The 24,686-nt window shown below is 39.9% G+C and overlaps 1 protein-coding gene across 2 annotated transcripts in view; it reads right to left on the reverse strand.

Moving 5' to 3' along the window:
• Positions 1-24,686, reverse strand: part of BLOC1S5 (biogenesis of lysosomal organelles complex 1 subunit 5) — a 54,535-nt gene that overhangs the window by 19,431 nt on the left and 10,418 nt on the right. Inside the window, exon 3 of one of the 2 annotated variants that reach the window (XM_033216154.1) lies at positions 11,707-11,836. The exons of the other annotated variant lie outside the window; for it this stretch is intronic. Within the exon in view, the coding sequence (XP_033072045.1) occupies positions 11,707-11,836 (130 nt within the window). The remainder of the gene's footprint in view (positions 1-11,706; positions 11,837-24,686) is intronic. 2 annotated transcript variants of the gene reach the window in all.

The following is a 24,686-nucleotide window of genomic DNA, read 5'->3' on the forward strand; positions in this document are numbered from 1 at the left end:
TAATGCCACACATCTACAACCATCTGATCTTTGACAAACCTCACAAAAACAAGCAATGGGGAAAGGATTCCCTATTTAATAAATGGTGCTGGGAAAATCGGCTAGCCATATGTAGAAAGCTGAAACTGGATCCCTTCCTTACACCTTATACAAAAATTAATTTAAGATGGATTGAAGACTGAAATTTTAGACCTAAAACCATAAAAACCCTGGAAGAAAATGTAGGCAATACCATTCAGGACATAGGCATGGGAAAGGACTTCATGTCTAAAACACCAAAAGCAATGGCAACAAAAGCCAAAATTGACAAATGGGATCTCATTAAACTAAAGTGCTTCTGCACAGCAAAAGAAACTACCACCAGAATGAAGAGGCAACCTACAGAATGGGAGAAAATTTTTACAATCTACCCATCTGACAAAGGGCTAATATCCAGAATCTACAAAGAACTCAAACAAATTTACAAGAGAAAAACAAACAACCCTATCAAAAAGTGGGCAAAGGATATGAACAGACACTTCTCAAAAGAAGACATCTATGCAGACAACAGACACATGAAAATATGCTCATCATCACTGGTCATCAAAGAAATGCAAATCAAAACCACAATGAGATACCATCTCACACCAGTTAGAATGGCAATCATTAAAAAGTCAGGAAACAACAGGTGCTGGAGAGGATGTGGAGAAATAGGAATGCTTTTACACTGTTGGTAGGAGTGTAACTTAGTTCAACCATTGTAGAAGACAGTATGGCAATTCCTCAAGGATCTAGAACTAGAATTACCATTTGACCCAGCAATCCCATTACTAGATATATACTCAAAGGATTATAAATCATGCTACTATAAAGACACATGCACCCGTATGTTTATTGCAGCACTATTCATAATAGCAAATACTTGGAACCAACCCAAATGTCCAGCAATGACAGACTGGATTAAGAAAATGTTGCACATATACACCATGAAATACTACGCAGCCATAAAAATGGATGAGTTCATGTCCTTTGTAGGGACATGGATGAAGCTGTAAACCATCATTCTCAGCAGACTATCACAAGGACAGAAAACCAAACATCGCATGTTCTCATTCATAGGTGAGAATTGACAATGAGATCACTTCGACACAGGGCAGGGAACATCACACGCTGGGGCCTGTCATTGGGTGGGGGGCTGGGGGAGGGAAACCTGCACGTTGTGCACATGTACCCTAGAACTTGAAGTATAATAATAAAAAAGATTGATGTTGGCGTGGATGTGGTGAAAGGGAAATACTTTTACACTGCTGGTAGGAATGTAAACTAGTACAACCACTATGCAAGACAGTGTGGAGATTCCTTAAAGAACTAAGAGTAGATCTACCATTTGATCCAGCAATCCCACTACTGGGTATCTACCCAGAGGAAAAGAAGTCATCATACGAAAAAGACACTTGCACACACATGTTTATAACAGCACAATTCGCAATTGCAGAAATATGGAACCAGCCCAAATGCCCATCAATCAACAAGTGGATAAAGAAAATGTGGTGTATATATATACACACATGCACACAGATATACACACACACCATGGAATACTATTCAGCCATAAAAAGAAATGAAATAATGACATTCGCATCAACCTGGATGGAATTAGAGACCATTATTCTAAGTAAAATAACTCAGGAATAGAAAACCAAATGTCGTTATGGTCTCACTTGTAAGTGGGAGCTAAGCTATGAGGACACAAAGGCATAAGAATAATACAGTGAACTTTGGGGACTCGGGGAAGGATAGGAGGGAGGCAAGGGATAAAAATCTACACACTGGGTACAGTGTACACTGCTCAAGTGATGGGTGCACCAAAATCTCAGAAATCACCAATTAAGAACTTATCCATATACCCAAATACCACTGTTCCCCAAAAGTCTATTGAAATTTTTAAAAAGGAATAAAAATCCATTTTTTTTAAAAAAAGGCATAGAGTGGCTGAATAAACAAGACCCATCTCTATGCTGCCTATGAGAAAGGCACTTCACCTATGAAGACATGCAAGCTCTATGTGCTGATGAAAAGAACACATATTCTGCAGCAGTTGGGTGAAATGTTCAGTAAATGTCAGTTAGGCTTCATATTTCCATGCAACCAGAAAAAGATATTCCATGCAACTGGAGACCAAAAAGAGCAGGAGTAACTACACTTAAATCAAATAAAGCAGACTACGAATCAGAGACTGTAAAAAGAGACAAAGAAGGTCACTATATAATCACACAGGGGTCAGTTCAGCAAGAGGGTGTAACAATTATAAATATCTATGTACTCAACACTGGAACTCCCAAGTACATAAAGCAAACACTAATAGATCTAAAGGGAGAGACAGAAAGCAATACAATAGCCGCAGGAGACTTCAACTTCCCATACTTAGTAATGGACAGATAATCCAGACAAAATCAACAGAGAAACATTGGAGAGTTCAACTACAAACTCGACCAGGCCTTAGTGACACTTACAGAACCTTCATCCAACTGCAGCAGGTTACATGTTCTTTTCATCACAACACAGAACATTCTCCGGAACAGATCATATCTTAGGCCACAAAACAAGTCTTAACAAATTCAAAAAGACAGACATCATTATCAGGTATATTTTCTGATCATAATGGAATAAAATTAAAAATCAACAACAAGAGGAAACTTGGAAAATACACACACACGTGGAAAGTAAACAACATGCTTCTGAACAACCAATGGGTCAGGTAAGAAACTAAGAAGGAAATTTAAAAATCTCTTGAAACAAATAAAATGAAAATACAACATACCCAAATCTATGAGATACAGCAAAAACAGTACTAAGAGGGAAATTTATAGCAACAAAAGCCTGTATCGAAAAAATAGAAAGACTTCAAATAAACAACCTAACATTGAACCTCAAGGAACCCAAAATTAGTAGAAGGAAAGAAATAATAGAGACCAGAGCAGAAATAAATAAAATTGAGGCTAAAAAAATCAAAGAATCATTAAACGATTATCAACAACTATACACCAACAAATTGGAAAAGCTAGAAGAAATAGATAATTTCCTAGACACATACAAGCTACCAAGCACAAACCATGAAGAAACAGAAAGCCTCAACAAGCTAGTAATGAATAACAAGGCTGAAACCATGATAAAGTCACCTGTCAAAGAAAAGCTCAGGACTCGATGGCTGCATTGCTGAATTCCAGCAAACATTTAAAGACAATTTAACACCAATTCTACTCAAGTTCTTCAAAAAACTTGAAGAGGAGAGAATATTCCCAAACTCATTCTACAAGGCCAGCATTACCTCAATATCAAAATCAGACAAAGACAAAACAAGAAAAAAAAAAAAAAGAAAACTACAGACAATATCACTAATGAATGTAAAGGCAAAAATCCTCAACAAAATAGTAGCAAACCAAATTCAACAACACATTAAAAAGATCATTCACCATGGTCAAGTGGGATTTATCCCAGGAATGCCAGGATGGTTCAACATATGCAAATCTATAAATAAACCATATGGTAATTGCAATAGATGCTAAAAAAGCATTTAATAAAATCCAACATTTTTATGATAAAAACTCTCAACAAACTGGGTATAAAAAGAACATAGCTCAAAATAATAAAGGCCATATATGGCAAACCCACAGCTAACATCATATTGAATGAGGAAAAACTGAGAGCCTTTCCTATAAGATCTGGAACAAGAAAAGGATGCTCACATTCACCACTTTTATTCAACATAATACTGAAAGTCCTGCCAAAGCAATTAGGCAAGAAATAAGGGCACACGAATTGGAAAGGTATTAAGTCAAATTATCTTTGTTTGCAGATCACATGATCTTATATTTAGAAAAACCTATTGACTCACCAAAAAGCTCTTAGAACTAATAAATGTACTCAGTAAAGTTGCAAGATACAAAATCAACATACAAAAATCCATAGCATTTATATATGCCAACAGCAAGCAATCTGAAAAAGAAATCAAGAAAGCAATCCTATTTACAATAGCTACAAAGAACATAAAATAGCTAGGAATCAATTGAACCAAAGCAGTAAAAGAGCTATACAAGGAAAACTATAAAACACTGATGAAAAAAATTGAAGAGGGCACACAAAAATGGAAAGATATCCATGCTCCATAACTGGAAGAATGCCATTAAAATGACAATAATACCCAAAGCAATTTACAGACTCAACGCAATCCCTATCAAACTACCAATGACATTTTTCATAGAAATAGGAAAAATAAACCTTAAATTTATACAGAACCACGAAAGACCCTGAATAGTCAAAGCAATTTTGAGCAAAAAGAACAAAGCTGGAGGCATCACACTACCTGATTACAAAGCGTATTATTAATACAAAGCTATAGTAACCAAATCAGCATGATACCGGCATAAAAACACACAGACCATGCATGGCACAGAATCAATAACCCAGATATAAACTCGCAAATTTATAGCCAGCTCATTTTCAACAAAGGTACCAAGAACATACAATGGGTAAAGGACAGGCTCTTCAATAAATGGTGCTGAGAAAACTGGATATCAATATGACTGGGAAAAATGGATATCCATATGAAGAAGAATGAAACTAAACCTCTATCTCTCACCACACACAAAAATCAAACAAAAATGGATTAAAGACTTAAATCTAAGACGTGAAACTATGAAATTACTAGAAGAAACTCTAGGGGGAAACACTGCAGGACACTGGTCTGGGCAAAGACTTTTTTCCTTAAGACCTCAAAAGTGAGGCAACCAAAGCAAAAACAGACAAATGGGATTACATCAAGCTAAAATGCTTCCGTGAAGCAAAGAGAATAATCAAGTTGAAGAGACAACCCACAGGAGAAGAAAGTATTAGCAAACTATTCATTTGACAAGGGATTAATAACCAGAATATATAAGGAGTTCAAACAACAATACAGCAAAAAACAATTTTAAAAACAGGCAAAGATCTATTTCAAAAGAAAGAGACATTTCTCAAAAGACATAAAATGGCCAACAGGAATATGAAGAAAATGCCCAAGATCACTAATTGTCAGAGAAATGCAAATCAGACCCACAACTAGATAGTATCTCTAGTTAAAATAGCTTTTATTAAAAAGACAAAGAATAATGGATGCTAGCAAGGATGTGGAGAAAAGGGAACTCTCGTACACTGTTGGTCAGAATATAAATTAGTACAACCACTATGGAGAACAGTTTGGAGGTTCCTCAAAAAACTAAAAATAGAACTACCATATGATCCAGCAATTCCACAATACTGGGTATATATCTAGAAGAAAAGGAGAGAGACATTTGCACTCATGTGTGTATTGCAGCACTAGCCAAAATATGGAACCAACCTAAATTTCCATGAATGGGTAAGAAAATGTGGTATACACAATGGAATATTATTCAGCCATAAAAATGAACGAAATCCCATCATCTGCAGCAACATGGATGGAACTAGATGTTACTATGTTAAGTGAAATAAGCCAAGCAGAGAAAGACAAATATTGCATGCTCTCACTCATATGTGAGAGCTAAAGAAATGGATCTCATGAATATAGAGAGTAGACTGATAGTTACCAGAGGCCAGGAAGTATAGTGAGGAGGAGGGCATGAAGACAGTTTGATTAATAGACATAAATATACGGTCTGATGGAAGAAATAAGACCTAGTATTTGATAGATCAGTAGGCTGACTATAGCTTACAATAACCTATTATGTAATTCAAATAGGTAGAAGAGAATAATTTGAATGTTTTTAGTGAAAAGAAAAGACAAATATTTAAGGTGATGAATATGTGAATTACACTAATTTGGTCTTTACAAATTATATGAAAGCATTAAATTACCATAAGTACCCCCAAAATATGTACATTATACCATAATACAAAAGTAAAGTTATTTTTAAAAAGCTAAGTAAATGTAGTATTAACTTTGAAAAAAGAAAATAATTTCAGCTTGGCATTAGGAACAGATTTTGGCCGAATGCTCACTCATTCACTTCAATGAACAAATAACTACTGAGTGGCTATAAAGTAGCAGGCACTGTTCTAGGTGCCTGAGATACCACAGTGAACAACCAGAGTCCTGAGCTTACAGGACTCAAATTTTAGTTGGGAAGACAGGCATATGGGACCAGGCTAAAACCACAAATGTGGAATTTAATTATTGATTGGTATACAGATGATATTGAAAGGCGTGATTCTGTATGAGCTCACCAAGCAAGTGAGTTTAAACAGGAAAGGACTCACGGAACCAAGCCTGCGAGCACCCCAAGGTTAAAAGTCATGAAGGTAAGTGGGAACTAACAAAGTAGACTGAGAAGGAGGAGCCTGTGTTGTAGGAGGAAATCCAAGAAAAAGTGATAATCCAGGAATAAACGCAGACTTTTCTCACTACCTTTTCAAAGATATATAGAAGTAACATCCTGCAGTGGAACTTGAGCTCTGGAGGCAGAAGAACTAGGCTTGCATGATAGTTCCTCCAATTATTATTGGAGAATCTGGAGTGTTCAACCACTATAAATTTCGGTTTTCTCAACTATAAGGTGGGGAAGATGATAAACACTTATTTTACTGGGTTATGAGAAAAAAATGAAAAAATACAGGCGAGAAGTCTAACTAGCAAAGTGCTATATAAATTAGTTTGTATTTTAAATTACAGTGTGTTCTTAAAGATTTCTAGGTAAAGACAGCAGAGTGAAGCAAAACCACACAAACTTAGTCCCTTAGATGACTCTCAAAACAAATAAAGTTTTTTAAAAGGTAAAATACTTCACCATTTACTAAACAGTAAAGAATTATAATTGCATACAATAAACTTTGAAAAGTAGTAACCAAGAATAGGAACACAGATTGTAGTCAAGAACTGAGATTCCTGGTGGCTCACGCCTGTAATCCCAGCACCTTGGGAGGCCAAGGCAGGTGGATCACGAGGTCAAGAGATTGAGACCATCTTGGCCAACATGGTGAAACCTCGTCTCTACTACAAAATTGTTAGAACTCTAATATGCTTTAATTTGTAGAAAAACAGATGGGGGAGGGGAGAGGAAAGAAAGGAAAATAACATATGAAAGACAGATAAGACAGACAAAGTATCCATCCTGGAAGAAAACCTAATACAAGTCTCCATAAGTCCTTTGCAATAGAAAGTAGCATTATAAGCTCAATAAATGTGATCAAACCTGATGATAAAAATACAGAATGAAATGAAAAATGAAATTACAAAGCTAAGGAAACAGAGAACTATAACAACATCATTACAGATACAATAAATAAAATCAGAAACAAAGGAATTGAATCAGGCTGGTTGTGGTGGTTCATGCCTGTAATCCCCAGCACTTTGTAAGACCAAGGCAGGTGGATTGCTTGAGCCCAGGAGTTTGTGACCAGTCCGGGCAACATGGCAAACCCCGTCTCTACAAAAAAATTAGCCAGCATGGTGGCGCATACCTGTAGTCTCTGCTATTTGGAAGGCTGAGGTGGGAGGATCACCTGAGTCCAGGGGGTTGAGGCTGCAGTGAGCCGTGACCACACCCCTGCAATTCAGCCTAAAAAAAAGGAATTGAATTGTCTACAACTAAACATCGGCAGAATTTTAACTGTAGAACAGAAAGCAAACATTATAAACCCTGACAAAGTTAAATACACAAGTGAGAGAGTAGTGGAAGAGTCGCAGGAAGGGAGGGTTGAAAATCCTCCATCTCTCATGGCAAGGCATTAATTAATGCTACTAACAATTTGAACATAATACAAATGAACAGAAATAACATGACTATAACTTTTAATTGTTTTCTATAATTATTTTCCTCATAATGATCTTTTAGTAACTACTATATTTGATGGTAAGAAGTACTTGTTTCAAGGTACTGTCTTCCATTTTACTTTAATTTTTGTTCTAATTCAAATGAAATTAAAGTTAATACTTTAACTTAAAAGTTATATGATCCCATTCTTATCAAATGTTTTCTCTCCCTCTCATACCTTCCCCCCAACTTCTCCTCTCCCCTGCTCATTTATCCAGCTATCATTCTCCATACATCGTTCTATTTGAATACACACAAAGATGTCTGGGATGGTGTTCACCAAAGTTAAAAAGCAATAGCTTTTTAAAGTAGGTTGTTGTTGCTGTTGGTTAGAGACAGGATCTCAGGCTGGAGCGCAGTGGCATCATCATAACTTGCTGCAGCCTTGAACTCCTGGGCTCAAGCAATCCTACCACCTCAGCCTCCCAGGTAGCTGGGACTATAGGTGCGCCTCACCGCACCTAGTTAATTTTTTTCAATTTTTTTGGTAGAGAGAGTGTCTTGCTTTGTTGCCCAGGCTGGTCTTGAACTCTTGGCTTCAAGCAATCCTCTAGCCTAGGCCTTCCAAAGTGCTGGGATTATAGGTGTGAGCTACCATGCCTGGCCTGTTTCTTTCTTTTTACGATTTATTTTCTTCTTTATTTTTTGCTTATTACTAAAATATATTAGGTTTTATTTTTAAATAATGCAAAAATAAAGTCATTGTTCTTAAAAAGACAGAGGGAGACAAGGAGGGAGGGGATATTCTTTTATTATGGTCATGTTAGTTTATTTGAATGAGGAATAACCTAGAAGCTGTCCATCCTCCTTACTCTCTAAAAATCAAAGGCTGAGTCCTTGATATTAAGACAAGATCTCCTGACACCAAACGTGGTGAAATTTACAAGTCTATTAAATAATTAATAAATAGAACACAGACACCTTGTCTTAAGGATGAAAAACAGGTAATAGCTATATCTTCATAACAAGTTACTTTATGGGTTGCTCTTACATACCTTGATGGAGCTCCTGTTTACTTTTTTGTGGTTCTTAAGGAATTACAGAAGAGTTTTGGTTCTAAAGCCTCTGCTTACCTAATCTCAGGACACTCTGCAAAGTAGGTGGCAATGCAGCCAAAAGCAGAAATGGTTCCAAGCCGAGTTCTGTACTAGGTCTCCATTCAGAGAGTTCTAGATGGTCCCACCTTCTTGGCCCTTCATCTATTAGTTTTGTGCACAATGTCAGAACAATGTGTAAGACCCACATTTGTAGTGTTCTGAGAGGCACAGCTGACCACACACATAGTGTCAAACACGTATATGAACAGATAAATGTGATGGTTCTACTAAAAGGCACAAAATGAAACCCAACTTATCAATAGTCTTGTACTATTAAATACTGAGATCAATATATTCTATACAAAAACTTGCTTAAATGATTTTGCACAACTCCCAGATCGATTAGTAGTGAAAATAAACAAGTCAATATATCATTTAAAATGTCGCTTTTAAACATAAAATTTGCCATGAAAGACAGCTGGGCCCAGACTAATTTTCAAAACTACATCAGTTTTAAAGGCAGTGACACTCAGCGATAAAAGGTACAAGATCCCAGCACTGTGGGAGGCCGAGACGGGTGGATCACGAGGTCAGGAGATCGAGATCATCCTGGCTAACACAGTGAAACCCCGTCTCTACTAAAAAATACAAAAAACTAGCCGGGCGCGGTGGCGGGCGCCTATAGTCCCAGCTACTCGGGAGGCTGAGGCAGGAGAATGGCGTAAACCGGGAGGCGGAGCTTGCAGTGAGCTGAGATCCGGCCACTGCACTCCAGCCTGGGCGACAGAGCGAGACTCCGTCTCAAAAAAAAAAAAAAAAAAAAAAAGGTACAAGAAAATATTTATGTCAGAGCTTACTACAGAAACTTTTCCTGCTTCCAGCAGAAAACTGTTCGGAAAGCCATTGCCTGGTTTCTACAGCTGGCAAGACCCAATGTATTCCACACACAATGGAACCTCAATTACTAACTTCACATTTTTATGTTTTAATTCTGCCTTTCAAGAAAACGCACTTAATCTGGATTCCAAATTATCAGTAATACTTTTGTACTTCTCTGAGAAGACTGTAATTTTAAGAGGCTCATCCTCACATCTTCGATAACTTTAGCCCCAGAATGAAGTAAGTCAAAATAGTTTTCACTCAGTTTTACAAAATTTAGTTTTATATACTTACAATGTGGAAAAGGAAAGGTGTATGCATGTCTGCAAGGCATACGTAAACATCTTATTGATAACTGTTGGAGTTTTCCTTTTAGCATGCTAACTAGAATGTTTGACAGGGTTAAGGATGTGGTTATGAACAAATGAGGGCATGTTTGTTGTAAAATGCAAAAGCCTAAGGCCAATTTTATACTTCTGCTGTTCCACTCCGAGAAACCAAATGTGACCTGGGAGATCTATGTTTTCCAACCTCCTTTTAGCATTAGAGTACACAAGAGCATTAACTTGGACCTGGACACAAAGACGTATTTAATTCAGTTATTAACCAAGATCTCTCTGCTGCCTTTCTTCACCAGCCATTCTACTGCAGGTCAGTTTTTTTGTTTTTTGTGGGGTTTTTTTTGGCTTTTTTTCCCCTTCAGAAAGATCTGCTTCCATTTTATACTTCAGTAACCCATCATTATTTACCAGCGTTATCCCCACTTGTTGCTCTTGAATTCCTTCCTGCACAACACTTGGACAAGCTGAATATTGGCAATATAAATCTGGATTTTCTTAAATACTTCAAATTTCTAAATCAGTTACTAATAAAACTTTTATTTATTTTGTTATGGTTTGATATTAAAAATACTCATTTTGATCAACTATCTCTCCACATTAAAGTATTTTACTTAATGAAAAAAAGTGATAAAGTATAAACATTTATGAAAACATTATTTTCTAAACAAAGCTAAAACCTCTAGTCCCCTGTGTGAAAAAGAAGTTCATCTCAGATCTTCCCAGTTCCTGGTCATCAATTTTTTTTTTTCTTTTCTGAGATGGCATCTCGCTCTGCTCACTGCAACCTCCGCCTCCTGGGTTCAAAGGATTCTTCTGCCTCAGCCTCCCAAGTAGCTGGGACTACAGGCACGTGCCATCACGCCTGGCTAATTTTTGTATTTTTAGTAGAGACAGGGTTTTATCATATTGGCCAGGTCAGTCTCAAACTCCTGACGTTGTGGTCTGCCTGCCTTGGCCTCCCAAAGTGCTGTGATGACAAGCATGAGCCATCGTGCCCAGCCTCAAATTTTATATATATATATATATATAAATTTTTTTGTAAAAATAGACGGCCATAGTGGCTCATGCCTGTAAAAAATTCCAGCACTTTGGGAGGTTAAGGCAGGTGGATCACTTGAGGCCAGGAGTTTGAGACCAGCCTGGCCAACTTGGTGAAACCCTATCTCCACCAAAAACACAAAAATTAGCCAGGCGTGGTGATACACACCTGTAGTCCCAGCTACTCAGGAGGCTGAGGCACGAGAACCACTTGAATCTGGGAGGCGGAGGTTGTAGTGAGCCGAGATCCCACCACTGCCTTCCAGCCTGGGAGGCAGAGTGAGACTGTGCCTCCAAAAAAAAAAAAAAGAAAAATTTGTAAAAATAGGTGAAAAATATTTTGACTTTCTCACATACTAAACAGACTGTCTCGTGTACCACAGATGCACACAACTCACTTTGGAGATTAATGCTGTTTGGAGATTAATTAATGGCAACACACATTAATCACTAGAAAACCACTTTCTCTGTAACTGAGCTTCCCTCTCATTTATCCAGGTTAAGAACTTTCCCTCTCCACTTCTCATCATAATACCCAAGAAAATACATTGTGGTGTAGCATTCATTTGAAATGAAAAGCAATTAAAAAAAAAATCGCTAACTCACATCTCTGGAGAACTTGGCTGAGGCTGTCCCGCATTGTGTCTCTACATTTGGGAAGAGTATGTTCATGTGTTTCATGGATCATATTCTTCAAATTTTCAAGAACTCGCATTTCTCGAAGACCACGCTTTTCCTATTAAAAGAAAGTAAATGACTAATAAATATGGTGTCTTTTTCTTTTTCTTGTTTTTGAGATGCAGTCTCACTCTGTCGCCCAGACTGGAGTGCACTGGTGTGATCTCAGCTCACTGCAACCTCCACCTCCCGGGTTCAAGTGATTCTCCTGCCTCAGCCTCCCAAGTAGCTGGGACTACAGGCTACAGCCACTATGCCTGGCTAATTTTTGTATTTTTTTTTCTTTTAGTAGAGATAGGGTTCCACCATATTGGCCAGGCTGGTCTCAAACTCCTGACCTTGTGATCTGCCCACGCTGGCCTCCCAAAGCGCCGGGATTACAGTTGTGAGCCACCACGCCCAGCCTATTGTGTCTAAAATCTTAGTAATTACTTTCTAAGATATCCACCTAGGTTTTGGTTGTTAGGGTATGACTTATTACTGAAAATTTATGCAGCCTTCTTCTAATTATTTGGCAATAAATGCCTCATAACCCAGAGGCATTTTTAAAATTATGAAATGCTCCAAAAGTTGCAATATGAGTAATATTTTTATAGCAATGTTAAAAAATTGGCAAGAGAAATACTAAGAGAATCAGAAAAATGGCCCAGATGGCCACATATTTTATTAGAAGGAAATTAAACACCCCGATCTGATCTTAAATTTCATTTTGTCATTCTTACTATCATATAGCTTCTATTATTATGTGCTATATTTTTTTATCTGATTCCTTTTTTTTCCTCAAAATAAAAATGGGTAGTAAAAGCAATATGTAGATACTTCCCTATATAGAAAAGAACACTGAAGGCCTGAGGCTATTATCATTAGAAAGACCTCCTCATAAGGTTGGCCCTGGCTTGGGGCTGGAAGCTTGACTAGTAAACAGTTCCCTATGTTGGTATAAAACCCTTCCATAAATTACAAAAGTGGTTTACTGTGCCTAAATGGTTTACACCAAGCTTGTCCAAGCCGTGGCAGATGGGCTACAAGCGGCCCAAGACGGTTTTGAATGCAGCCCAACACAAATTATAAAACTTCCTTAAAACATTATGATATATTTTTGTGATTTTTTCTTTTTTAGCTCATCGGCTATTGTTACTGTTAGTGTGTTTTATGTGTGGCCCAAGATAATTCTTCTTCTTTCAGCGTAGACCAGGGAAGCAAAAAGATTGGACACCCCTGGTTTACACAAACAATGTGATTAATGTTGAATACCTCTTTCCTTCTGGAAGTCTGAAAATGTCGTACATGCTAGGCAGAGGATGCCTCTTTGACCAGCCCCCAATAAAACCCCTGGACACCTAGGCTCAGGCAAGCTTCCCTGTAAGATTACACTTTACATGTGTTGTCACAACGTGTCACAAGGGGAATTCAGTGCATCCTGTGTGACTCCACTGGGGGAGGACTCTTGGACGCTTCTACCTGGGTTCCTCCAGACTGCTTCCCAAGCACCTTTTCCCTTTGCTGACACTGCTTTGTATTCTTTTGCCATAACAAAGCTTGCCACAAGTATGGTCATATGCTGACTTCTGTGAGTTCTTCTAGTGAATCACTGAACCTGCAGGTGGTTTTAGGAACTCCAGAAACATCTCCATTACAGAAAGTAGAGCAAAACCACCCTCCCTGCCCAAAATGAGGGTGGGCTATACTTAGTAACATGCTTCCAAAGAATAGAACAGGGAAAGGGGAAAATATTAACATTATAGTAGAGAAAACTAGTAACATGATAGTTGAGAAAACCAGCAAATGCAGTAATACCTCAACCAAGCCAAGAAGGTTCATATTATCAGTGGTGTCGTGTTGATAGCATGCACTCCTTCATATAATGTGATAAGGGTACTTTACCTCTGTGGTATTCTTTCCCAATACCCAAAACCCCAGTCTAGTCATGAGAAAAACAACAGACAAATCCAGATTGGATACCTAGCCCATACTCAAGACTTATGTAAAGGTCATAAAAAATAAGGAAAGGCTGAGGAACTGTCACAGACCAAAGACTAAGGTGGCATGATCATTCAATGCAATGTGGTACCCCAGATTAGATTCTGGAACAGAAAGGGGACTATAATAGAAAAACTGGTAAAATTCAAATAAAGTCTGGTGTTTCATTAACAGTAATGTATCAATGTTGGTTTCTTAGCTTTTACAAATGCAGCATGGTAATAAAAGAAATTAAATAACGAAAGAAAGTGGGTGAGATGTTGATATGGTTTGGCTGTGTCCCCACTCAAGTCTCAACTTGAATTGTATCTCCCAGAATTCCCACATGTTGTGGGAGGAACCTAGCGGGAGGTAACTGAATCATGGGGGCCAGTCTTTCCCATACTATTCTCGTGATAGTGAATAAGTCTCTGAGGGACATATCAGGGGTTTCCACTTTTGCTTCTTCTTCATTTTCTCTTGCTACCACCATGTAAGACGTATCTTTCAGGCCAGGCGCGATGGCTCACGCCTGTAATTCTAGCACTTTGGGAGGCTGAGGCGGGTGGATCACGAGGTTAGGAGTTTGAGACAAGCCTGGAAGCCTGGCCAACATGGTGAAACCCCGTCTCTACTAAAGATACAAAAAAATTAGCCAGGCGTGGTGGCACGTGCCTGTAGTCCTAGCTACTCAGGAGGCTGAGGCAGGAGAATCGTTTGAACCTGGGAGGCAGAGGTTGCAGTGAGCCAAGATTGTGCCACTGCACTCCAGCCTGGGTGACAGAATGAGACTCCACCTCAAAAAAAAAAAAAAAAAGGAAGTGTCTTTCGCATCCTGCCATGATTCTGAGGCCTCCCCAGCCATGTGGAACTGTAAGTCCAATTAAACCTCTTTTTCTTCCCAGTCTTGGGTATGTCTTTATCAGCAGAATGAAAACAGACTAGTACAGTAAATTGGTACCAGTAGAGTGGGGCATTGCTGAAAAGATGGCAGAAAATGTGGAAGCGACTTTGGAACTGAGTAACAGGCAAAGGTTGGAACAGTTTGGAGGGCTCAGAAGAAGACAGGAAATGTGAGAAAGTTTATCAAAGCTGAAAGGCTTTGATAAAAATGCTGATGGTGATATGAACAATAAGGTCCAGGCTGAGGTGGTCTCAGATGGAGATGAGGAACTTGCTGGGAACTGGAGCAAAGGTGACTCTTGTTATGCTTTAGCAAAGAGACTGGTAGCATTTTGTTCTTGCCCTAGAGATTTGTGGAACTTTGAACTTGAGAGAGATGATTGAGAGTATCTGGTGGAAGAAATTTCTAAGCAGCAAAGCATTCAAGAGGTGACTTGGGTGCTGTGAAAGGCATTCAGTTTTATAAGGTAAGCGGAGTATAAAAGTTCAGAAAATCTGCAGCCTGACAATGCGAAAGAAAAGAAAATTTCATTTTCTGAGGAGAAATCCAAGCCGGCTGCAGAAATTTGCATAAGTAACGAGGAGTCGAATGTTAATCCCCAAGACAATGGGAAAAATGTCTCCAGGTCATGTCAGTGGTCTTCATGGCTGTCCCTCCCATCACAGGCCTAGAGGCCTAAGGGGGAAAAGTGATTTCACGGGCCAGGTCCATGGCCCCCGTGCTGTGTGCAGCCTCCGGACTTGGTGCCCTGTGTCCCAGCCACTCCAGCAGTGGCTGAAAGGGGCCAACATACAGCTTGGGCTGTGGCTTCAGAGGGTGAAAGCCCCAGGCTTTGGCAGCTTTCAAGTGATGTTGAGCCTGTGGGTGCACAGAAGTCAAGAATGGAGGTTTGGGAACCTCTGCCTAGATTTCAGAAGATGTAAGGAAATGCCTGGATGCCCAGGCAAAAGTCTGCTGCAGGAGCAAGGCCCTCATGGAGAACCTCTGCTAGGGCAGTGCAGAAGGGAAATGTAGGGTCGGAGCCCCCACACAGAGTCCCTACTGGGACACTGCCTAGTGGAGCTGTGAGAAGAGGACCACTGTCCTCCAGATCCCAGAATGGTAGATCCACTGACAGCTTGCACCATGCACCTGGGAAAGCCGCAGACACTCAACGCCAGTCTGTGAAAGAAGCCAGGAAGAAGGCTGTACCCTGCCTTCCGGCCACAGGGCCAGAGCTTCCCAAGACCATGGGAACCCACCTCTTACATCACACCTGAATGTGAGATGTGGAGTCAAAGGAGATCATTTTGGAGTTTTAAAATTTGACTGCCCCACTGGACTTTGGACTTGCGTGAGCACTGTAATCCCTTTGTTTTGGCAAATTTCTCCCATTTGGAACAGCTGTATTTACCCAATACCTGTACCCCCATTGTATATGGGAAGTAACTACCTCGCTTTTTATTTTACAGGCTTATAGGTGAAAGAGACTTGCCTTGTCTCAGTGGAGACTTTGGACTGTGGACTTTTGGGATTAATGCTGAAATGAGTTAAAAATCTGGGGGACTGTTGGGAAGGCATGAATGACATGGTTTGGCTCTGTCCCCACCCAAATCTCAACTTGAATTGTATCTCCCGGAATTCCCGGGAATAGAATTCCAGGGAATTCTATTGTGGGAGGAACCCAGGGGAGGTAATTGAATCATGGGGGCCGGTCTTTCCTGCACTATTCTCCTGACAGTGAGTAAGTCTCACGAGATCTGGTGGGCTTATCAGGGGTTCCTGCTTTTGCTTCTTTCTCATTTTTGCTTGCCGCTGCCATGTAGGGAGCACCTGTTCCCTGCCACCATGATTCTGAGTCCTCCGAGCCATGTGGAACTGCAAGTCCAATTAGACCTCTTGTTCTTCCCAATCTTGGGTATGTCTTTATCAGCAGCATGAAAGTGAACGAATACAGGGGTACATGGGAATTCTCTGCACTATCTTTGCAATTTTTCTACAAATCTAAAATTAATACAAAACAAGAAGTTACTAAAAAAAGAGTGGTAAACTTGACTGTGAAAAAATAATAGGTTAGTTATGTTACTGAAGTGTTTTTATTTTTTTTGAGCCATTCTTATATGGCCAGCTTCTTACTTTTTCTAATTTTCCCATAATAAGATATTAACAACTTATACAAAAGTTGCAAGAGAATAATATAATGAACTCTCATATACTCATCACCAAGCTTCAACAGTTCTCATGACTGATTTGTTCCCCTCCATAATGCTCCATACACCTCATCCCCTCTAGATTATTTTGAAGCAAATCCAAGAAAGTATATCATTTCAACTGTTAAATATTTCAACCTGTATGCTTTTGTTTGTTTGCTGTTGTAGAGACAGGGTCTTGTTCTGTCACTGAGATCACACTACTGCTGGAGTGCAGTGATGTGATCATGGCTCACTGCAGCCTTGAACTCCTGGGCTCAAGCAATCCTCCTGTCTCAGCCTCCCAGTAGCTGGGATTACAGGTGCACACCACCACACCTGGCTCATTTTTCCTTTTTAAAAATTTTGTGTAGAGACAGGGTCTCACTTTGTTGTCCAGGCTGGTCTCAAACTCGTGGGCTCAAGCAATCCTTCCACCCTGGACTCCCGAAGTACTGGAATTACACACGTGAGCCACCACGCTTGGTCTCAACATATATTAGTATCTTTAAAATACAAAACTTGCCTTAAACAAACAGTAAGACCACCTCTCTCTCTCTCTCTCTCTCTCTCTCTCTCTCTCACACACACACACCACACACACACACACACACACACACACACAGTTACCAGTAATTTTTTTTTTTTTTGAGACAAGGTCTGGCTCTGTTTTCCAGGCTGGAGTGCAGTGGCACAATCTTGGCTCACTGCAACCTCTGCCTCCCTGGCTCAAGCGATCCTCCCACCTCAGCCTTCCAAGTAACTGGGACTACAGGCGCACATTATGACACTTGGCTAATTTTTGTATTTTTTATAGAGACAGGGTTGTATCCATCTCTCCATAAAAGACATTTGCTGACCACGTCTGGCCAACAATTGTTTAGTATCATGAAATATCAAAGTAATGTTCACATTCCCTCAAATGTCCTATAAATGTTTTTTATCCCCCAGTTTGTTTGAACCACAACCTAAACGAGTTTTATATACTGCAATTGATTAGTATGTTTCTTAAGTCCGTTTTAACCAATAGATTTCCCCTTTCACTTTTTTCCTTTGCAATTTGTTGGGAAAAAGTGAGTCATCTGTTCTGCACAGTTTCCCACAGTCTGTTGTTTGCTGAATGAATCCCCATGGTGTAATTTAACATACTCCTTTGTCTGTTCTCTTTCCTGTAAATTAGTCGTTAGAACTAAAGCCCTGATCAAATTCAGGGTTCTATTTTTTGTTTGCAAGAATTTTTCAGACATGGGTTGTATACTCTCAACAGCATCTTGGTAGCATTCTGTCTTTGTTTACTAGCAGAAATACTCTATGAAGAGAAACTGCCCCTATCAACAACTTGGTTACTCCGAGGAATGTTCACATACAAAAGGCAAAACAGAACACTTGATTCTTTCTCCCTTATTTACCAGTTTCAAAAATAATGAGTTCACTCCCTAGTATTCACTAAAGGTGATTAGAAAGGTTTTTTGTTTGTTTGTACATATCCCTATGACTCATAGATTTAAAGATATTTGAAGTTTTTCAATCCATTGCAGTATTTCTCACAGGATGAACGCAAGGCCTTTTGCACCAGATAATTGGTACTCAGATTATCCCAGCTTTGTCCAGTGGGAGCCTATTCAAGCTGGCTCTGGAATGCTTCACACGAAACTCTAGTATTTTGTAGTAGGTCATTTGCTTTCTGGCATGATCTGATACTCCAGGTTCATCCTCTCCATCTCCTGCTCTGGACTTGGAATGAGCAGGTGTCTAACTCCCACTGGAGAAATGGAATTCGGGGACTGAACACTAAGGCTGCTCACTGCTATTGGGTTGGTCACTATTTCTAACTTTTCAGTGGACAAGGCTAGGAAATATGTATTTTTAAAAAGAATAGATATATTTTGAGTTCATATTGATAGTCAAACTCAAATTTAAGACCACAGAATTTCTAATTACCCTCTTCTGTCTTATCTCTTTCCAGTTATCAAAACACCAACATAATTATTTGTTTTATCACTGATTCAATCAAGTCGTAATACCAATACTAGCATCAACAAAATGATTACTAAAAAAAGAAATTCAAGATTTTTTAAAAAAATTTTTTGTTTTGAAGATACATTTCACTAGGATGTAAAGTCAAATCACTGTGCCTTGAAATTACGTGGAAGAGTTGGCTGGGCACAGCGGCTCATGCCTGTAATCCCAGCACTTTGGGAGGCCGAGGTGGGTGGATCACCTGAGGTCAGGAGTTCAAGACTAGCCTGTGAAACCCCATCTCTACTAAAAATACAAAAATTAGCTGGGCATGGTGGTGCGCACCTCTAATACCAGCTACTTGGGAGGCTAAGGCAGGAGAATCGCTTGAACTCAGGGTGGCAGAGGTTGCAGTGAGCCGAGACCACACTACTTCACTCCAGCCTGGGTGAACGAGACTCCACCTCAAAAGAAAGAAAAGAAAGGAAATTAAGAAAGAAAGGAAAGAGGTCGGGCGCAGTGGCTCATGGCTGTAATTCCAGCACTTTGGGAGGCCAAGGCAGGCGGATCACCTGAGGTCAGAAGTTTGAGACCAGCCTGGCCAACATGGTGAAACCCCATCTCTACTGAAAATACAAAAATTAGCTGGGCATGGTGGCAGGCGCCTGTAATCCCGGCTACTTGGGAGGCTGAGGCAGGAGAATCTCTTGAACCCGGGAGGCAGAGGTTGCAGTGAGCTGAGATTGCGACATTGCACTCCAGCCTGGGGCACCAGTTGTCTAAAAAAAAAAAAAAAAAAAAAAAAGCAAGAAAGAAAGGAAAGAAAGAAAGAATGTGGAACAATTAATCTCTAAGTAGCAGTGTCGCCATCCAAAAACACAGGCTTGTTTCTTTAAATTTTACTTGATTTTTAGTAATTGCTCTTTAAATTTAAAGTTTATTTTAAATTATGTAAAATATTTATATGGGTCCAAAACTACATCTGTAAAACAAAATACATTCAAAGAAGTCTAGCTTCTACTCCTACCCTTTGCACCCTATCTCCTCCACAGCTTTCCCTTTAGGTAATTATTAACAACTTATTCAACCACTGTTTTAAGTATACACAGGCATATATAAGTGCATATGTGTCAATGTGTATATAATTACGTATATACTTTTTTTCTTTTTTTTGGCGATAAGGTTTCGCTCTGTTGCCCAGCCTAGAGTAAAGTGGCGTGATCCTGGCTATTTGCAACCTCCGCTTCCTGGGCTCAAACGATCCTCCCACCTCAGAACCCAAGTAGCTGAAAGAACAGGTACAAGCGACTATGCCTGGCCAATTCTTGTATTTTCTGTAGAGACGGGGTTTCATCATGTTGCCCAGGGCTGGTCTCAAACTCCTGAGCTCAAGCCATCCACCTCAGCCTCCCAAAGTGCTGGGATTACAGGTGTGAGCCACTGTGTCTGGCCGATGTATATACTTCTAAGTGTACACAAGCATACCTCACTTTACTATGGTTTGCAGATACTATGTTTTTTAAAAATTGAAGGTTTGTGGCAATCCTATCTCAAGCAAGTCTACTGGTGCCATATTTCTATCAGCACGAGCTCACTTTGTTTCCCTGTGTCACATTTGGGTAATTCTCATAAAATTTCACAAGTTTTCATTATTATTACACCTGTTAGGGAGATCTGTGATCAGTGATCTTTGATGTTACTGTTGTCATAGTTTTGGGGTGCCACAAACCACAATCACATAAGACCACGAACTTAATCTATAAATGTTGGGTCTGTTCTCACTGCTCCACTGACCGGCCATTCCCCCATCTCTTTCCCTCTCCTTGGGCCTCTGTATTCCCCATGACACACTGAAATTAGGCCAATTAATAATCCTACAATGGCCTCTTAAATGTTCAAATAAATAGTCATACATTTCTGACTCTAATCCAAAGCTAGAAATGATTACACTTAGTGAAGAAGGCATGTTGAAAGCCAAGGCAGGATGAACGCGAGGCCTTTCGCACCAGATATTTAGCCAAGATGAGAAGGGAAAAGAAACATTTTTTTTTTTTTTTGAGACAGAGTCTCTCTCTGTCACCCAGGCTGTAGTGTAATGGCATGATCTCAGCTCACTGCAACCTCTGCCACCCAGGTTCAAGCGATTCTCCCACCTCAGCCTCCCTAGTAGCTGGGACTACAGGCGAGCACTACCGTGCCTGGCTAATTTTTTTGTATTTTTAGTAGAGACAGGGTTTTGCCATGTTGTCCAGGCTGGTCTTGAACTCCTGACCAGGTGATCCTCCTGCCTCGGCCTCCCAAAGTGCTGAGATTACAGGCATGAGCAACTGCACCCAGTGGAAAAGAAAGATTATTGAAGGAAATTTAAAATGCTATTCCACTGGGAAGCCAAGACGGGCAGATCACGAGGTCAAGAGATCGAGACCGTCTTGGCCAACATGGTGAAACCCCGTCTCTACTAAAACTACAAAAATCAGTTGAGCATGGTAGCGCACTCCTGTAGTCCCAGCTACTCAGGAGGCTGAGGCAAGGGAATTGCTTGAACCCGGGAGGTGGAGGCTGCAGTGAGCTGAGACTGCACCACTGAACTCCAACCTGGTGACAGAGTGAGACTCCATCTCAAAAAAAAAAAAAGTTATTCCAGTGAACACACAAATAAGAAAGTGAAACAGACTTATTGCTAATAGGGAGAAAGTTTGAGTGGTCTGGATACAAGACGAAACCAGCCACAACATTCTCTTAGCCAAAGCCTAATCCAGAGGAAGGCCCTAACTCTGTTCAATTCTATGAAGGTTGAGAGAGGTGAGAAAGCTGCAGAAGGAAGGTCTGAAAGCAAGCCAGCAGAGGCTGGTTCATGAGATTTGAGGAAAGACACCATCTCCATAACATACAAGTGCAAGGTGAAGCAGCAAGTGCTAATGTAGACTGCAGGATCTAGCTACGATCATTGGTGAAGGTGGCTACACTAAACAACAGACTTTTAATGTATATGAAACAGCCTGCTACTAGCACAAACACCATCTAGGACTTTCACAGCTAGAGAGAAGTCAATGCCTGGCTTCAGAGCTTCAAAGGACAAGCTAACTCTCGTTAGGGGTTAATGCAGCTGGTGACTTGAAGTTGAAGCCAGTGCTCATGTACCATTCCAAAAATCCTAGGGTCCTAAAGAATTATGCTAAATCTACTCTGCCTGTGCTTTATAAAAGGAAGAACAAAGCCTGGATGACAGCACATCTGTTTACAGTATGGTTTACTGAAGCCCACTATTGAAACCTACTGCTCAGAAAAAAAAGACTCCTCTCACAACAGTACTGCTCAGTGACAATACGCCTGGTTGCCCTGGAGGTCTGATGGAGAGACACAAGAAGATGAATGTTGTTTTCATGTCTGCTGATACAACATCCATTCTACAGCCCATGGATTAAGAAATCACTTTGACTTTCAAGACTTATTACTTAAGAAATAAATTTCTTAATAGCTGCCATAGACAGTGATTTCACTGATGGATCTGGGTAAAGTAAATTGAAGATCTTCTGGAAAGGATTCACCATTCTAGATGCCATTAAGAACATTAATGATGCATGGGAAGAGGTCGAAGTATCAACATTAACAGGAGTTTGGAAGAAGTTGATTCCAGCCATCATGGGTGATTTTGAGGAGTTCTAGGCTTCAGCTGAGTAAGCTGTTACAGATGGGGTGGAAAAAGCAAAACAGTCAGAATAAGAAGTGGAGCCTGAAGGCCAGGCGCAGTGGCTCATGCCTGTAATCCCAGCCCTTTGGGAGGCTGAGGCTGGCGGATCACGAGGCCAGGAGACCGAGATCATGCTGGCTAACACGGTGAAACCCCGTCTCTACTAAAAAAATACAAAAAATTAGCCGGGCGTGGTGGCGGATGCCTGTAGTCCCAGCTACTCAGGAGGCTGAGGCAGGAGAATGGTGTGAGCCCAGGAGGCGGAGCTTGCAGTGAGCCGAGATTGTGCCACTGCACTCCAGCCTGGGCAACACAGCGAGACTCCATCTCAAAAAAAAAAAAAAGAAGTAGAGCCTGAAGATGTGACTGAATTGCTGCATCTCATAATAAAACTCGAACAGATGAGGAGTTGCTTCTTATGGATAAGCAAAGAACGCAGTTTCTTGAGATGGAATCTACTCCTGGTGAAATCAGGCCAATTAATAACCCTACAATGGCCTCTACATGTTCAAGTAAAGAAGAGTCGCACAACTCTCACTTTAATCAAACGCTAGAAATGATTACACTTAGAAAGACGTGTTGAAAATGCTGTGGGCTGGGCGCGGTGGCTCAAGCCTGTAATCCCAGCACTTTGGGAGGCCGAGACGGGCGGATCACGAGGTCAGGAGATCGAGACCATCCTGGCTAACACGGTGAAACCCCGTCTCTACTAAAAATACAAAAACTAGCCGGGTGAGGTGGCGGGCGCCTGTAGTCCCAGCTACTCGGGAGGCTGAGGCAGGAGAATGGCGTAAACCCGGGAGGCGGAGCTTGCAGTGAGCTGAGGTCCGGCCACTGCACTCCAGTCCGGGCGACAGAGCGAGACTCCGCCTCAAAAAAAAAAAAAAAAAAAAAAAAAACAAAATGCTGTGAACACTATTGAGATGACAACAAAAGTTTTAGAATATTATATAGACTTAGTTAACAAAGCAGCAGCTGGGTTTGAGACGACTGAAATTTGGAAAAAACTTCGACTGTGGGTAAAACACTACCAAGCAGCATTTTATGCTACAGAGAAATCTTTGTAGAAGGAAGAGTCAATTGATGTGGGAACTTGATCGTTGTTTTATTTTAAGAAATTGCCACAGTCACCCCAACCTTCAGCAACCACCACCCTGATCAGTCAGCAGCCATTAACGTCGAAACAAGATTCTCCACTAGCAAAAAGATTATGACTTGCTGAAAGCTCAGATTATTAGCAGCCTTAACAAGGAAGTATTTTTAAATTAAGGTATGTACATTGTTTTTTAGACATAATGCTACTGTAAATTTAAAAGACTACAGTATAAACATACTTTTCTATTAATTGGTTACCCAAGCAATTTGTTTAACTTGCTTTATTACAATATTCACTTCATTGCAGAGGCCTGTAACCAAACCCACAATATTTCTGAAATATACCAATAATATTGTACACATTTTAAAATTACCTTCCTTAAACAGAAACGTGATACAGACTTTTGTTATTTCATGAGTCAAATTCATACACACATACATAATATATATATAAAATCTTTCTCTATGTGATCTTTGTTTTCTCTTTTTGGTGCATCTTTTCGTTATTTAGAAAAGTTGGTGTTCTTGTTCTCATGGTTATGTTTATACTAACACAGATGAAGGATCCCTAACTCGAAAATCCAAAATCTGAAATGCTCCAAAATCCAAAACTTTTTGAATGCTAACATGATGCTCAAAGAAAATGCTTATTGGAACATTTTGGATTTTGGAATTTTTGATTAGGGACACCCAACCTATACTTTATATAACTCTGTATATAACACCTTCACTTTTTTGGTGACTGTTTATTGGTTCCCTACTTATTAGCAATATTAATATTAGGTGTTAATCTTCTCTTTTCCCAGTTTTTCCCTCCTTTTCGGGATCCAATTTGAAACAGCATCCTTTTACTTCCAGTTAATATTTACAAGGCAATTGGTAAGGAAATCCTGCTTTTCACAGACGCTCACCATTTCCTTCTATTTTCTGTTACACTACATCTTCACTGTCAGAACACAGAGTCACTGGATATTACACTGTCTGCCTTTAACTATGGTTTAGTCTTAATTCTGAAAGTGAATATATATTGAACGCTTACCCACTGTTGTTAGGTAGAAGTCTCTCTAATCATTTTGGTTAGCTGAAATTCATTCTGTTGTATAACAGATTCCTTAGGAAAGGCTCATGGGAA

Source organism: Trachypithecus francoisi, unplaced genomic scaffold (assembly GCF_009764315.1).
Source record: "Trachypithecus francoisi isolate TF-2019V2 unplaced genomic scaffold, Tfra_2.0 Lachesis_group10, whole genome shotgun sequence".
NCBI classification, from domain to species: domain Eukaryota; kingdom Metazoa; phylum Chordata; class Mammalia; order Primates; family Cercopithecidae; genus Trachypithecus; species Trachypithecus francoisi.